Below are 16,522 nucleotides of genomic sequence, written 5' to 3' on the forward strand. Positions count from 1 at the left end.
ACCATGTGATGGCTTCTCGAAAAATCAAAACGGGAGTTACCATATAATCCCACTTCTGAACCCTAAAGAGCTGAATCCCCACATAATTGAAAGCAGAGACTCTGATGTTTGGACACTCATCTTCACAGCAACGTTATTCATGATAGCCAAAAGGTGGGAGTGACCTAAATGTCCATGGATGGATGAATGGATAAACAAACATGCTGTCTATGTACAGGGGAATATTACTCAGCCTTAAAAAGGAAGGGGATTCTGACACGGGCTGCAATTTGGATGAACCTTGAGGACAAATGCTGCAGGATTCCACTTATGTGAGGGACCTACAATGGTCAGAGTCATAGAGACAAAGAATGGTGGTTGCTAGAGGTCGGGGAGAAGGGAGAGTGGGGAGCTGTTATTTCGTGGGTACAGAGTTTCAATGTGGGATGACAGATTTGGAGGTGGATAGCAGTGACGGTTGCGTGACAGTGGCTTTAACATTACTGAACTTTACACTCTGGTTAAGATAGTAAATTGTATGTTCATCTATTAGTACAATAAACAATTTTATAATGAAAATGTTCTGTTCTAACTGAGCACATTGGAGAGGGGTCCTAATTGCATGGGAGTGGTTCTGGATGAGGATGCTGGGGGCATGGGCAGTGTCCTCATCCAGGGACAGAGAAAACAAGCTTTCGATTGGCCTCCTGCATAGCTGTTACCTGTCGCCATCCTGGGAGCCTGAGCTTTCTTCTACATATTACGGGCTGATGCCTTGTAGCTCCGTCAGCAATCACAGTCCATCTCACCTGCTGCTGTGGGGCTACCAGCCCGAACGGATCAGTGCATGGCCCGCCCTTTGGGTCCTCACAGGTGTTAAATTGAGGATCTCTTTCAAGGATGGGGGAGGCAGCTCTGGAGTCGGGCAGGAAGCTGAGTTGACTGGGAAGCCGTGTTTAATAACTAGAGGTAGAGAGCTGCAATTCCCTAGGTTGGGATAATAACAGGCTGATGTTTTCACATGGAGACGGGTGCGAGACAGCTGCCGCCCTGGAGAAGCTGTCCTTTCCTCCCACCGTAACCCGATCTGAGGCTGCCGAGGCTGGGCTGCGCTCAGGGGACAGCCTGAGCTAGGATCGGTCAATGTGAGGGTTTCCTCCCATTTAAGGCTCTTTTTTCCCCTTATGGGCTGTGCCTGAGCTAGACAGTGTATACTCCCAGACATTCCCTGACAGACAGGTGGCTGCTGTGGAGGATGTGAGCATGACGTCATGTCCAGCAGGCGCTGCTGAGCCAGAAGCGGTGGAAGCTGGGTTTTCTGCAGCTGCGTCTGCGACTAGGACGGACCCCTGAGAGGACTGGGCCTGGGATCACATGGAGTCCACACAGAGGCCTCAGGGCTTCACTGACCCAGGAAGCTGAGAACACAGGACTCCTCCCTGAGCCTGGGCCTGTGCTCCTGGTGAGAGTGCCCAGGAGATGCCAGAGCAGACACAGATGGCCTGAGGCTGCACTACCAGGATCCCTCCGGCCAGACTGTCCCCTCCAGTATAACACTGTCTTGCTCCCCAGGCCGCCGTCCCTCTACCTTCTGCCAAGGAGCCGGCTCACCAGGCTCTGTTCCTGGTGAGGTCTCAGCAGGAGTCTGTGGAAGTTGGTGCTCTGCTCTCCGGCTTCCAACGCTGCTGAGGCCATGGCTGCTGGGTAGCTTGCAGGGCCTATTGAAACGTCAGCTGATTAATCAAAGAATGTATGAAGTCCCAGCTGTGTGCCTGGCTGTGGGTTATGCACAGGACCAGCTGCGTAACTTGTGGCACCCAGTGCAAAATGAAAACATGGAACCCCGTGACCCCAGAGCTAACGCCCAGGGCGGGGGACAGACACCCACAAAGCCAGCCCTGCCATGCAGATTCACGTCAGCCTTGAGAAAGGCACCTTGGAGTTTCAGTGGACGCAGGGACTGGGAGCTGAGTCTAGCCCTCATTTCTTTTTCATTCCTGGAGTGAACCCCATAGTCCCTGCCTGGGAGTTTGACCTGAGTTGGCAGTGGGCTGACATAAAACGTGGGTGCCCCTGATAATGAATGGAACAAAGCCAGGGTCCCTGGAGATAAAGCCACCCCTGCAGGCAGGTGCCTTGCTGCTTCTCTTCTGAGAAAGGGCCTTGAACGGGAAGGAGAGAAGAGATTCAGGTTCGACTGACTTTTTCCAAACAGGCCTCTAATTGAGTGTAGCTGGCCCTCCCTGAGCTGTGCACACCTCTCACCTCTTCCTCAGGTGAAGCAGCTGGTGATGCCTCGGGGTCTGTCATTTGAGACTGTCTGTTTCCCCTCAGGGCAGCCATTGGATGGGAGAACACGCGGAGGAGTCCTTGGCCAACAGGGGTGGCTCTCAAAATGGCATTCGTCTCGCCCTTGGCCTTGGCCTGTGGCTTCACTTCCATTCTGTCCGACTGAGGCCTCCGTCTCTTTCTCCCTTTCTCCCTTTGCCCAGCTAAGGCAATAGGGCAAAGCTTTAAACACGTCCTGTTCACATCTCTGAGAAACCGTGGAGCAAGGTTTTAGGCCAGCCTGGTCTTTGTATGAGAGAGAGAGAGAGAGATTGTGTGTGTGTGTGTGTGTGTGTGAGAGAGAGTGTGTGTATGTGTGAGTGAGAGAGAGTGTGTGTGTGTGTGTATGTGTGAGAGAGAGGGAGAGTGTATCTGTGTGTCTGTTTGTGTTTTGCTCAAAATACCGGAATGGGAAGGGTGCCAGATCAGTAGCGTTGGACTGGAGTTAGGTGGGTGTTGGGCTGGTGAGCAAACCTGTGCCCTGGTTTTAACTGTTTCCTCTCTGCCAGTGCTAGTTGTATGTATCACCTGTTCCTTCGTCTTCTAAAAGGGAGTTTGATGGGAAAATCAAGGCCTTTTCATCTCTTTGTGATATTTCTTCTCCATTTTGGTTTTGGAGTGAGGTTTTGGAAAGTGTGGATATCAAGCTTTCTTTGGGCCCTGAGAGAAGATGGGCATGGGGCCTGGGAGGGGCCATGTCTGGGCCAGGTATGGCTCTTCCCCAGGCTCCCAGGCTGAGTCCTGCCCCAGCCAGCCCTCTGGTCAACTCTTGACCATGGAAACTTACAAAGAACCATGGGAATGCTCCATTGTTAGAAAAGAAGAGCCCAGGCCCCTGATTTCGCCACAAGAGGCCAGATGAACCCCTTGGACCTGCAGAACTGGGCAGGACCAGGTTTCAAGCATCTTTGCTGTCTCACTGGTCCACAGGTGCCCACCCGGGGGATCCTGAGGAGATTGAAGGAATGCAGTTTTACTTTCCTTCAGCTTTTAAGTTCTGGGGCACCTGTGCAGGATGTGCAGGTTTATCATGTAGGTAAACATGTGCCGTGGTGTGCAGTGCAGATCAGCCCGTCACCTTGGTATTAGCTGTTCTTCCTCATGCTCCCTGTCTCCCTCACCCCCGCAGCTGGCCCTGCTATGTGGTGTTCCCCACCACGTGTCGGTGTGTTCCCCTCATTCAACTCCCACTTACAAGTGAGAACATGCAGTGTTTGATTTTCTGTTCCTGCATTAGTTTGCTGAGGATAATGGCCTCCAGCTCCATCCATGTCCCTGCAAAGAACATGATCTCAGTCTTTTTTATGGCTGCATGGTAGTGGAATACAGTTTTTAAAAATGACTTTTTGTTGTCTTCTCGTGAAAGCGACACGTGGTCATTACAAACCAGTTGCTGCCTACGTAGAGCGGCTCGGGGAAGCCACTGCAGTGGGTGCTATAGCCTGAGAATTGCCTCTGATCAGTGACTTGGCAAACATCTTCCAAAACGTTTTCAGCCTTTGCAAGGAGTCCTTCCAGAAACTGTTAGGTATAGAATAGTTGATCTGTAAAAGAAGGGTTTCGTGGTGTGAGTGGACCTACCCCTGGGAAATCTGGATGGGTTACTGTTGCCAGACACGGCTGCCTGTTACCGTCCACTGTGGCCGGTGGCCACTGGAAGGATAACCTCATGGGATGGCTACGCGAGGGTAATTGACAGTGTTTTCTTCTCCCATTCTTGGGGATACTGCATATACCTGACGATGGCTTTCTTTTTTTTTTTTTTTTTTTAGGACAGATTTCTGTGTACAGAAAGATGAACCATGTGACACTGTTGGTAAGTTAAGGCTTGAAATAATAATCCGAGCGGCTGATACACCGTGGGGGAATTGGGAGACTACTGGATCCCAGGGGAGGAACCCTCCTCAAGCAAGTGCCGCACATTCTGTTGCCTCTCTTCTTGTAAGCTGCTCTTGGACTTTCCCTTTTTAATTTTCCTGAAATGTTTCAAAGTTATTTATGGCAGAAGGCGTCTAGATGAAGGGTCAGTAAGGAAAACACGACAAGTGATACCGAGGGGAGGAGCCACCAGGCTGCTCTAAGGTGTCTGCAGTTGGGACTGCATTTGGCTCTGGGCGTTTTGGTCACCCAGGCAGGAGAGGCAGCCCGCTAAGTTACACAGTTGTGGTCGTGAGGTGGAAGCTTAGCAGTTTATTCTCATGCATGCAAATGACCTTTATTGATCTTCACTCTAAGAGGTGAAGGGTGATGACTCTCTATTGTAAGATATCTGATCTCGGCCGGGCTCGGTGGCTCACGCCTGTAATCTCAGCACTTTGGGAGGCCGAGGCGGGCAGATCACGAGGTCAGGAGATTGAGACCATCCTGGCCAACATAGTGAAACCCTGTCTCTACTAAAAGTACAAAAAAAAATTTATCTGGGTGTGGTGGCATGGACCTGTAATCCTGACTACTCAGGAGGCTGAGGCATGAGAATCACTTGAACTCAGGAGATAGAGGTTGCCGTGGGCTGAGATCGTGCTCCTGTACTCCAACCTGGTGACAGAGCGAGACTCCATCTCAAAAAAAATAAACAAATAAATCTGATCTCTTCCACCTGCCTTGCTGCCAGGCTGATCGCTTTTGAGTGTGACAACACTGAAAGTGGCATCCAGTGCTGGGAAAACACCCCTTCCCCTCCTCTACCTTCCCCTCCCGTTCCCCTTCCCCTGCCATTTTCCTTTCTCGCCTGCCTTCAGTTCTGCCTGGTTTGCTCTTGACCTCTCTTGGGTTTCAAACAGAAACCGTTCTTTGGGTGTAGGAGCAGAGTGTTTGGTTTAAACGGGAAATGCCAAGGGTGTGTCCAGTTTTGCCGTAACACAAACCTGTGTTCAACGGGAGGGCGAAATACCATATTGCGTGGCCAGAATAAAAATTGTGAATCGTGTATGTTTAGAATTGTAGTAAAATCAAAGAAAACAGTATAGGTGTGAAAAATACATAATGTTATGAAATTAACATGTGGAACAGCTGAGCTGCTCATGGAGCCCCGGCAGTGAGTCATCCCAAGACTTTGTTCTGGCTCTGGCGCATGCCAGCTGGGTGGCCTTGGGTATGTGTGGTTTCTTAATCCATCAAATGATCGCTTGGATTAGGTGACTCACGAGAGCCTTTGAAATCTAATATAATGATAACTGTCTTTCATGTCACATTTTAGAGTTTACAAAATGATTTTTTTTTTTTTTGAGACTGAGTCTCACTCTCTTGCTCAGGCCGGAGTGCAGTGGCACCATCACGGCTCACTGCAACCTTCACCTCCCAGGTTCAAGCAATTCTCTTGCCTCAACCTCCCGACTAGCTGGGATTACAGGTGCCCGCCACCATGACCAGCTCATTTTTGTATTTTTAGTAGAGACAGGATTTCACAAGTTGGCCAGGTTAGTCTTGATCTCTTGACCTTGTGATCCACCCGTCTCGGCCTCCCAAAGTGCTGGGATTACAGGCATGAGCCACTGTGCCCAGCACAAAATGGTTTTTAATAGATTATACTTCATTAGTCCTCTAAACAGATCTGAGAGCAAGGTGTCATGAAGCAAGCAGCCAACTCCTGCTTTGTTATTTGGGGGCTGTCTCCGTGAGGGATTGCTAGAGAAAGGCCATGTGAAGTATGCTTCCCAGGAGGGCTGGCTGACACAGGCCCAGGTCGGGTCGGGGCCATGGAGATGTGTACGGGCTGACCTCTGTCAACAGGACTGCCAGGCATGTGCTGTCCCTAGGAGTGGCTGCTCTGTCCCCGGGTTCACAGGTCAGCCTTGGTCACAGTCCCCCTGTCCAGGGTCGCCTCTGCTCTGTGCTCCTCCTCCTCCCTGGCTTGCCCCGCAGGGACACAATCCATCAGTCATATAGCCCTTGCCTGCCCTTCTCTCCTGGAAGCCTCTGCACTACACGGAGCCCAGCTCTGGCCTCCAGGCTGTGTGGCCTTCAGTACCTGGCACTAGCTAGAGAGGCTTCCTCATTGCTGTTGGTTGGTTGATTAAATGAAGAAGGACTGATTGACTGACTGACTGAATGAATGAATGAATTGAATAAATGCAGATGAAGGAACTCCAATTCCGGTGATCACTAAAACTGTGTATATAATGGTGTAGTTTTCTTCCACAGGATTTATAGCTAGCTTTCAGTTTCTTGTGAATGTATAAAAGCTTTCTCTTTTGATGGGAATATGCCATTAATTGTGGTTACGTCCTGTATTCAGGCCACTGGTGAAGAGCAGGCAGCTGCCTCGAATCAGGCATCTTCTGCTTTCCTGAGCCACATCACCATACCAGTTTTGATTGGTTTGCTCAGGCTGCCATAACAAAATGCCACATAAACTGAGTGGGTTCAACAGCAGCAGCGTGTTGTCTCACAGATCCAGAGGCTGAAGTCAGAGATCCAGGTTTGGCAGATTTGGCCATTGCCCTTGGCCATCGGTGGCCGCCTTCTCCCTGAGTCCTCTCCAGCCTTGCCTCTGTGCGTGTACCTGCCTGCTGTCTCTCCTCCTTCTTAGGAGGACGCCAGTCATATTGGCCTAGAGCCCCCATGACCTCATATAACCTTAAGCCACTTTTTACAGGTCCTGTCTCTAAATAGAGTCACAGTGGGAGTGAGGGCTGCTACATAAGAATTTTGTGGGGACACAGTCAGTCCGTAGCACTGCTCATACGATACTTAGCCACGTGCTACCCGGGAGTGTCTTATGTCCTTATATCCTCTCCCAGGTGCCTATGTCTCACTTCCTCAACAAGGAAGCCTTTTAATGGTCAGAACTGGCATCGTTGTCATTGTTCGTGTGACAGCTGGTTAGCTGAGGGCAGGCCCAGCCTAGCTCCTGGGCCCCGTCGTGTGTTCTTCTGACCCCAGTGATTTTCAGCTTCTCCAAAGGAACTGATGCCTTTTTAAAAAAGATTAAACTTATATGGTGTTTTATTAATATACCTATTATTTTATGTATCATGTTTTGCTTGTACAGTTGATTAAGCCAGTCACTAAGAACAGTGAGATGATTTAATGAGCAGAAAAATATGAAAACTAGGGTTCTGGCAGTGTACATTGTTCTCAGCATGCAACTTGATGGACTTTAAAATGTTTTATTTTGAATAACTATACAGTCACGATAACTGCCAAAAAGAGGACAGAGAGGTCTGTTGTACCTTTCACCCAGCTTTGTCCAGTGGTGACATCTGACGTAACTGCAGTGTGCTCTCAGAACCAGGAAGTGGATGGACCCGATACTGTGAGCTAGACTACAGCTCTTCATCAGGCTTACGGGTTTCGGCACACACTCATTTCTCGGTATGCTTTTGTGTAAAGTTCTGTGACATCTTACCACATGCACAGCTTCATCCACCATGACAATCAAGAACAGAAGGCTTCATGCTGGCTGAGGTGCCCCCTTGGACCACCTCTTGAGAGCCACCCCCTGCCACCCTCCTTTTCCCTAACCATTGGCACCCATTTATCTGTGTTCCATCTCTGTAATTTTCTCATCCCAACATCCAGTTTATTTTTCATATTTTGTTTTGATTGCACAGAATAGAAGAATAATCTGAATCCCATAGGTGCATGCTTGCCCGTGCTGAGAGATTTTCACCAGCTGCCTTGAAACCGCAGGATCCAGCTCTAGCCTGAAATGCTATCTTGAGTTCTGCAGAAAAGGAGTTATCTGGTGCCCAAGATGACTAGGAAAGCTTTAGCTGGCCAGTGTTGTGTAATTTGGTACATAACACTGTTTTTTGTTATTGTTGTTTTAATTAGGGTGCAGCTCACATATATGTAAAGAGGGCAAAACTTGATGGATTTTAAATTTCTGCCTGTACGCTTCTGTTTTGGCTTAATCTGATATTGATTGAAATCAATTGGCCGGGCGCGGTGGCTCAAGCCTGTAATCCCAGCACTTCGGGAGTCCGAGGCAGGTGGATCAGGAGGTCAAGAGATCGAGATCATCCTGGTCAACATGGTGAAACCCCGTCTCTACTAAAAATACAAAAAAATTAGCTGGGCATGGTGGCGCGTGCCTGTAATCCCAGCTACTCGGGAGGCTGAGGTAGGAGAATTGCCTGAACCCAGGAGGCGGAGGTTGCAGTGAGCCGAGATCGCACCATTGCACTCCAGCCTGGGTAACAAGAGAGAAACTCCATCTCAAAAAAAAAAATCAATTTACAGCAATATTTTGAATTCTGTTTTAGTCTGTGCTTTTTGATACTGTGGTCAAGTATACATAACATTTGCCACCAGAAGCATCTTTAGGTGTACAGTTCTGTGGCGTTCAGTACATCCACGTAGTTGTGCAGTCTGACCCTTGAAACCACAACTCAGATATAGGTGAAGAATGTTATCGGCCCCCTAGAAGGTTCCTCCTGCCCTGATCCCCGCTGTCAGTAGTCCCCCAGGGGGAACCTATTACTGTTGCATGTTTTAATGAGTGTTCCTAAAATAGTTTAAAATAGATTTCAGAGCTCAGTTTGAACGCAGCATTGTAATAACCTCTCAGGCACTGCAAGGGTTTGGGGCCTCCATGAAATACACTCTCCTTCGGCATCAGCCCATCTGTCTGCGTTCTTGTTGGTGAGGAATGAGCCAAGGGTACCTATCAGAAGGGGGCCGTCACCAGGCTGGGATCCTGGCTTGGAACACAGGCAGCACCCAGGGGAGCTCTGGAAGTGGGGAGGCCACTGATATAACATAGAGGTGAGTGGCAAGGCCTTTCTGGTCCATGTGCCACCATGGCTGGGGAGTGAACTCCATCTGCCCCCAGCAGCCCAGGGTCCTGTGGTTTCCCCCCTCCCCACCCCACATCCACTGGTGTGAGGGAGATAATGGCCTCTGGGCTTCCATAGGGGAGGCAACAGCACTCCCAGGAAGAACACATGTTGGGGGTGAAGGTTCCCAAAGGGGGTCATTGTGCTTTAGCCAGGTGGGAGGATGGATGCCAGACAGTCCAAGGGGACCGATGCCCACTGCACCCTTCAGATCTTTTGGTGAAGGTTGAAACACAAGGCTTAGCATCTCTAGGCTTCACAGGGGTGTAGTGATGTAGGCAGAGTTGGAGTTTCCAAGGCCCTTATTCCCCTGAGCCCTGCAGTGTAGAGGCCTCACCACACTCCTCTGTCCTGGGTGGACCTGAGTGAGCAGGTAAATGGGCATGCTTTAAAAAAGTCACACCAGGGCTGGCACGGCAGCTTATGCCTATAACCCCAGCACTTTGGGAGACCGAGGTGGGCAGATAACGTGAGGTCAGGAGTTTGAGACCAGCCTTACCGACATGGTGAAACACTGTCTCTACTAAAAATACAAAAATTAGCCACACCTGGTGTGGGTGCCTGTGATCCCAGCTACTGGGGAGGCTGAGGTAGGAGAATCACTTGAACCTGGGAGGTGGAAGTTGCGGTGAGCTGAGATCATGCCACTGCACTCCAGCCTGGCGACAGAGTCAGACTTCATCTGACTCCATTATAAGCGAGCACCACCATGCCCGGATAATTTCTTCTGTTTTAGTGGAGATTGGGTTTCACCATGTTGGCCAGGATAGTCTGTCTCTTGACCTTGTGATCCATCCACCTCAGCCTCCCAAAGTGCTGGCATGGTGGCACGCGCCTGTAATCCCAGCTACTCAGGAGGCTGAGGCAGAAGAATCACTTGAACCTGGGAGGTGGAGATTGCAGTGAGCCAAGATCGCACCACTGCACTCCAGCCTGGGTGACAGAGAGAGACATTGTCTCAAAAAAAAAAAAAAAAAAAATTAAATAAATTAAAAGGCAAACCACTTCAACAGATATGTTATAGATACATGGATGGCAAATAAGCTTATGAAAAAATAAAATTAAAAATGCAAAAGCAAAATGCAAAATTAAAGCTATGATGAAATATGGCTAAGGGAAGGATAAAATACAGTTTTAAACAAAAGTGTAGTCTCCAGGCATTACCCCAGGGGCAAATGACTCCTTCAAATGAGTAAGTTCTGAAGCAGCTTCCTCCTTACCTAGGGCCCATCTCACTTTGGCCCCTGTTCCAAGGTATCCACCATGTGTCTTTGGTGTCTCCTCTGAGAAGGTTACAGAGGCGAAGGCTGAACATTTAATCACATGTTTGTTGTCCCGAATCAGACAACTTGCAGTCTTCAGCAAATTCATCAGTTTGTCAGAGGCAACCTTGGCATTTATAATTATGCTTTTGAGCATATTCTTTGCTTTTTGAGAGGTTTTACGAAAGCTTTCAATTTGGGGAATCAAATATGCTTACATCTAGCCATCAAGAGTGCAGAATTTTTTGGCAAGGTCCACTTTCATGATACTATTAAAAACTAGACCATGTGCTTAAAAGACTTAGGAAAGTCGCATGCTATTCAGTTTAGGGCTTTGTATCCCACAGATTCAGCTTGGGTTTCTTGGCTGATGGGGTTGCTTAGAAAATAAGAAAGTGGAGACTTTAGGAGACCAGTTCCCTTTTTCACAGGTTTCACTTTAAGCGTCAGTACTGTCTCCCCAGGATCACTTAGGCTGTGTCTGGGTATTGGAGAGGGTCTTCCAGAGACTGTGCATCAGAGCCACTATGCCTGAGAGAACAGAAGAGGACAGGGAAAGGTGATCCGGAGGACTTGCCTGCCTTTACCTCTGTGTGGCTGCTCTGTGCGCAGCTTAAATACAGTGACTGGGGTGAATAAACACGTAAGTGATGCATGTGTCTAGACCTGCGCAGACGTACCAAACACACATGCACGTGCATATACACATACCTTTGCGCTCACACACGCCTGGGGTGCATGCACGCACATGGGAGTGTGCAGTGTGTGTGCTTCCCACACCTTAAAGCCTGATGAGGCTCCTGCTATGACTACAAAATCTGTAAGTTTTCTCCCAGTGCTTGTTAGAGCCTCCCGAGAAGATCTGTCTGCCCTGGGAACAACAAAATAAGATTGCACTGCGGGAGGTTTGTGTTTGGGACTTGGCTGGAAGTCCGTACTGAAACCAGTTGCCCCAGGGGACCGAGTTCCACTTTCCTTGTTCTTCCTGCCAGGGTTGTGTCTAAGGTTACATAATGGCTGAAATACATTAGAAAATGGTGAAAATATGTAGGTATGTTTTTGCATGGGATGGGCTTCTACCAGCCCTTCGGAGATGTAGAACCAACATTTACTTTGGAACTAGACAGAGACCAACAAAACGCGGGGCTGTGCATGATTGCCTTTTGGGCTGGAAAGCAAGAGGGCTGAGCAAGCAAAGCAGCTCCCCATGCAGGGTTTGCAGCTGTGGCCTTTCAAATGCAGGCACACAGCCCCTTTCCTCGTTCTGTCTGGCTGGGAAAGTAGGTGGCCTGTGAGTGTGTCCTTCCTTGAGGTGGCTGGTGAGTACCTTCCCAGGCCCCTGCCTGTGAGGGGATTCCAAAACAGAGCTCCCTTCCAGGTTGGCAGCTGTGAACCTGCACAAGATGTTGGTGGCATTGGTGTCAGGCCACAGCCCACTGCTCTGTCATTCTTGCACTGCTTCGGTGTGACAACAGCAGGAGTCTCTGCTGTTCTGTCGGTGTTTCTGTTCCTCAGGGCCAAGGAGCACCGCATGACAAGGTTGGAATGCAGCTCCACGCCTCATTGCCTCACAGTGCGGCTCTTACTCCAATCATGCAGTTCTCAGTCAGCCCGACCCTTTATTAGGGTTGCTAGAAGCAAACCAACAAAACCCTACCAGAAAGCGGGAGGGAAAATAGAGTTGTAAATGGGAAACTAGGCCTTGATGTGGTGCCTTCTCTGTAACAGAGTCCCGAAGGGCTCTTAGAGCCTGTGTGCTGCCTGTTCTTAGACAGCCGGCACTCAGAGGTGCAGCAGAGGCAAGGAGACGGGGTACCATCCGTAGCGGTACCCTTGGAGCAAGGCTTTTGCTCTACTGGAACAAGCCAAGGAAATCGCAGGCTGAGAGCCAGGGAAGGGCTCCCACCACAGTCTGCTGTACAGGGGCCCTCAAACTCCTGCTTACCACCTGCACAGCCCTTCATCCCTATGGTGGAGGCTGAGCCCATCACCAGGGGCCACCATGCGAAGGCGTGACTTAGTGCTGTGGTCTGAGCATTGACTCTGCAGTTAGACCTGCATTCCAACCTTCCTTGTCCACCGCTGTCCTTGAATGACTTACTGATATGGTTTGGCTGTGTCCCCACCCAAATCTCATCTAGTTTCCACAATTCCCACGTGTCACGGGAGGGACCTGGTGGGAGGTAGTTGAATCATGGGGGTGGTTCTTCCCTGTGCTGTTCTGGTGATAGTGAGTCTCAGGAGATCTAATGGTTTTATAAAGGGGAGTTCCCCTGCATAAACTCTCCCTGGCCTGCCACCTCGTAAGACATCCCTTTACTCCTCCTCTGCCTTCTGCCGTGATTGTGAAGCCTCCCCAGCCATGTGGAACTGTGAGTCCATTAAACCTCTTTTTACTTTATAAGTTACCCAAACTTGGGTATGTCTTTATTAGCAGCACGAGAATAGACTGATACACTGACCTAGTATCTCCTGCTCTGTTTTCTCATCTGAAAAATGGGGATAATAGTATCTAGGGTTATTGTGAGGGTTAAAGGGGATGATCACACTCATTAGGATGACCCCTTTGGTTTGTTTCCTGGTTTAGACAGAGTCTTGCTCTTGTCGCCCAGGCTGGAGTTTAGTGGCAGGATCTTGGCTCACTACAACCTTCACCTCCCGGGTTCAAGCAATTCTCCTGCCTCAGTGTCCCAAGTGGCTGGGATTACAGGTGCACACCACCACACCTGGCTAGTTTTTGTATTTTTAGTAGAGAAGGGGTTTCACCATGTTGGCCAGGCTGGTCTAGAACTCCTGACCTCAGGTGATCCGCCCTCCTCGGCCTCCCAAAGTACTGGGATACAAGTGGGAGTCACCTCACCTGGCCAGGATGACCACTTTCAAAACCAGGAAAAACAAATGTTGGCGAGGATGGAAAGAGATGGGGATCCTTGTGCACTGGGTGCGAATGCAGAATGGTGCATCCGCTATGGCAAACAGTATGGCAGTTTGTCAAAAAATTAAAAAAATACAATTGCCATAATTACCTCATGAACGAAGGAGGACAAACTGGAATTGAAGACAAAGACAAAAGGTTCTGTTTGAAAGAAGGGATGGGGGCCCTTTGCTTCTAGTGAACAAAGGCCCTGAGCTTTTACGGCCCTTCATATTTATTAAGTGAATAGGGAGGAGGTGGTGATTGTCGTCAGCTACTTGATGGATCACAGGTACTGCTTCTTTGTTCAACAGGTTCCAGATGTTCAGGTAGATAACCTCAGGGAGCAGAGAGAACCTGAAGGAGCACGGGACCTGGGACGTAACTGCCCCAACGCTCCTTCTGGAGGCAGACGCAGTGTGTCAGTTTCCCGACAACCTGCTTTCATGAGAACGGCACGTTGGCTCATCTGGCCTCTAGAGGTGTATTGAGTTGGTCACGTCTCACATTCTTCGGGTCTCCAGCAATACATATCCCAAAAAATTGAAAGCAGGGACTCAGATCTCTTTGTTTGCCCATGTTCGTAACAGCACTGTCTACAGTAGCCAGGAGGTAGAAACATCCCAGGGGTTGATAGAGGGGTGAGTGGATAAACAAAAAGGTGGTCCGTCCATACCATGGAACATGACCCTTCCTTGAAAAGGAAGGGGATTCTGATGCGCATGTAACATGGATGAACCTTGAGGACATTATGCTGAGTGAAATAAGCCAGTCACAAAAGGACAATACTGAATGATGCCACTCACTTGAGGCCCCTGAAGTAGTCAGATTCACGGACACGGAAAGCAGGATGTTGGTTGCTGGGGGCTGAGGAACGGGGTAATGGGGAATGTGTGTTTAATGGGCAAGGTTTTTTTAGTTGAGGAAGATGAAAAGTTCTGTAGGTAGGCAGTTGTGATGGTTGCACAACAGTGTGCATGTGCGTGATGCCACAGAACGTACACTTAAAAACAGATAGCACGCCTGTAATCCCAGCGCTTTGGGAGGCCAAGGCGGCGGATCACCGGAGGTCAGGAGTTTGAGACCAGCCTGGCCAACATGGTGAAACCCCGTCTCTAATAAAAATACAAAAATTAGCTGGGCGTGGTGTCTGTTATCCCAGTTACTCAGGAGGCTGAGGCAGGAGAATCCCTTGAACCCAGGAGGCAGAGGTGGCAGTGAGCCGAGATCATGCCATTGCACTCCAGTTTGGGGGTCAAGAGCGAGAGACTTCCTCTCAAGAAAGAATAAAAATAGATAAGATGGTAAATTTTGTGTTATGTATGATTTCCATAATTTTTTTAAAGAAGTAAGACGACACAGGGAGCAATGTTGTGAATTTTTTTTTCTTTTCTTTTTTTTGAGGCGGAGTTTCGCTCTTGTTACCCAGGCTGGAGTGCAATGGCGTGATCTCGGCTCACTGTAACCTCCGCTTCCTGGGTTCAGGCAATTCTCCTGCCTCAGCCTCCTGAGTAGCTGGGATTGCAGGCACGTGCCACCATGCCCCGCTAATTGTTCTTTGTATTTTTAGTAGAGACGGAGTTTCACCATGTTGACCAGGATGGTCTCGATCTCTTGACCTCCTGATCCACCCACCTCAGCCTCCCAAAATGCTGGGATTACAGGTGTGAGCCACCGCACTTCTTTGAGATTTTGTCCAAGCAAAATGAGCAGGGTGGGAGAAAGACAGTTCCCAGCTAAGGGCTCCTCCTGCTTTCTCCCCTGGGAGGTGAGGGAGGAGTCATGGGACACAAATGGTGCAGGGCCCGAGGGTGGTGTGTGTGGGACAGGAGGGAGAGGTACCGCCCAGGAAGGGAGAGGCTACGGAGAGGAGGGGACATTCTAAGAAGTGTTGCCAGGGGGTGAATTAGAGCTGTTTTCAGTGTTCCTAAGGACATGCACGTGGAGATGAGGGTGCCTTTGCAAGCAGTTTCTTTTTTGGTTGCTAGGCTGTGCTGCTTTGCCTTAGACTCCAGGGCCGAACTGGACCATGCAGGCACTGAGACCCACTGAAGTTACGGCTGATATTTTTGGACAAAGGACAGTTCTCATTTGCATCTGGCATTAAAATCGCCCCTTTAGAGTTGGGCCAAGAGTTCATTTTCCCAGTGACCTCTCCGCCTTTGGACTCATGGTGTAAAGAGCAAGGTCAGTCATGCCGAAGCCACTGGGGTGCTTGGAATTAATCACAAGGGCAGGACACGAGTGACCCTCTGGAGTCCGAACTGCAATTTGAGGGAGAATGTTTGTTTGTAGCTTGCATATTTCAGGCAGCCCACTAGGCTCCTGTGGTCTTTGTGAGTTCATTAAATTGAGCCTCCCTTGTGAAATCTTAAGTTGGCTCTGCGTTTTTAACCTCAGTTTCTACAAAGAAGCAGCTTAAGTGCTTCAGGAAGGAGAGGGAAGGTTATGTCAGGGCAATCTGTTGGCCTGCTCTACCAGTGACCGAATCTGGACCTGGCCACTATTTAGGACTTTAGTTTAAGCAACCTTTGGAATTACTGGCATAGATGACTTGGATTAGAAATGCCTAGCAAGTGCTGTTGTGGCGGGAGGAAGCTGGACTGATGTATAGAAAAGGGCCGAGCCATGGTTAGACGAGAACTGAATCATGGTTAGGAAAGGCCTGAGTCATGGTGAGGTGAGCTGAGTCAAGGTTAGGAAAGGGCTGAGTGCCAAGTGACGGCCCTCTGCCTGGTGGAATGGCAGTGGAAGCGGTGTGAGCTGTTTCCAGGCCTGGCCCCACATCCATGAATGGTACTTGGGGCTCTTTCTGCATGGGCTGACTGGCTAAGGCTGTCTACAGAACTGGCAGCCATGGTCCCGGAAACACTGGATGTTTCGTGAGTGTGAAATAGAGTGTGTTGAGACCCTGAGATGTGAGGTTGTGTTTGCTAAAGCAGTTAGCACAACGATCCCAAGTGCTAGTCTATATCTACAACATCCTGCCCTTGAGATACTTTGACGTCTCAAAGCGGTGAAGATGTCCATCCCTGTGGGGACTAAGCAGACAGTGGCACCATCTCTGTGTTCAGGCTTAAAGAACAACTTTTGGTGGGCGACCTGCCATGGTGTGGTGGAATGAGTGGTAGAGCTAGAATCTTGAGTGGTTTTTACTGAGGATTTAAAAAGTAGTCTTGGACTCGTAGGGGAAGAAAATTTAACTTTTTTTTTTCTCCGCCCCACCCTGCAAATTAGACTGATAGCAACAGAGAAAAACA

General features: G+C 49.3%; 1 protein-coding gene across 3 annotated transcripts in view; it reads left to right on the forward strand.

Moving 5' to 3' along the window:
* ADAMTS17 (ADAM metallopeptidase with thrombospondin type 1 motif 17) overlaps window positions 1-16,522 on the forward strand; it is a 334,842-nt gene that overhangs the window by 72,334 nt on the left and 245,986 nt on the right. For all 3 annotated transcript variants that reach the window (XM_035303700.3, XM_078375967.1, XM_078375968.1), the window contains one exon: window positions 4,080-4,123. In XM_035303700.3, coding sequence (XP_035159591.1) covers window positions 4,080-4,123 — 44 coding nt within the window. The remainder of the gene's footprint in view (window positions 1-4,079; window positions 4,124-16,522) is intronic.

The sequence above is a fragment of the Callithrix jacchus genome, chromosome 6 (assembly GCF_049354715.1).
Source record: "Callithrix jacchus isolate 240 chromosome 6, calJac240_pri, whole genome shotgun sequence".
NCBI lineage: Eukaryota > Metazoa > Chordata > Mammalia > Primates > Cebidae > Callithrix > Callithrix jacchus.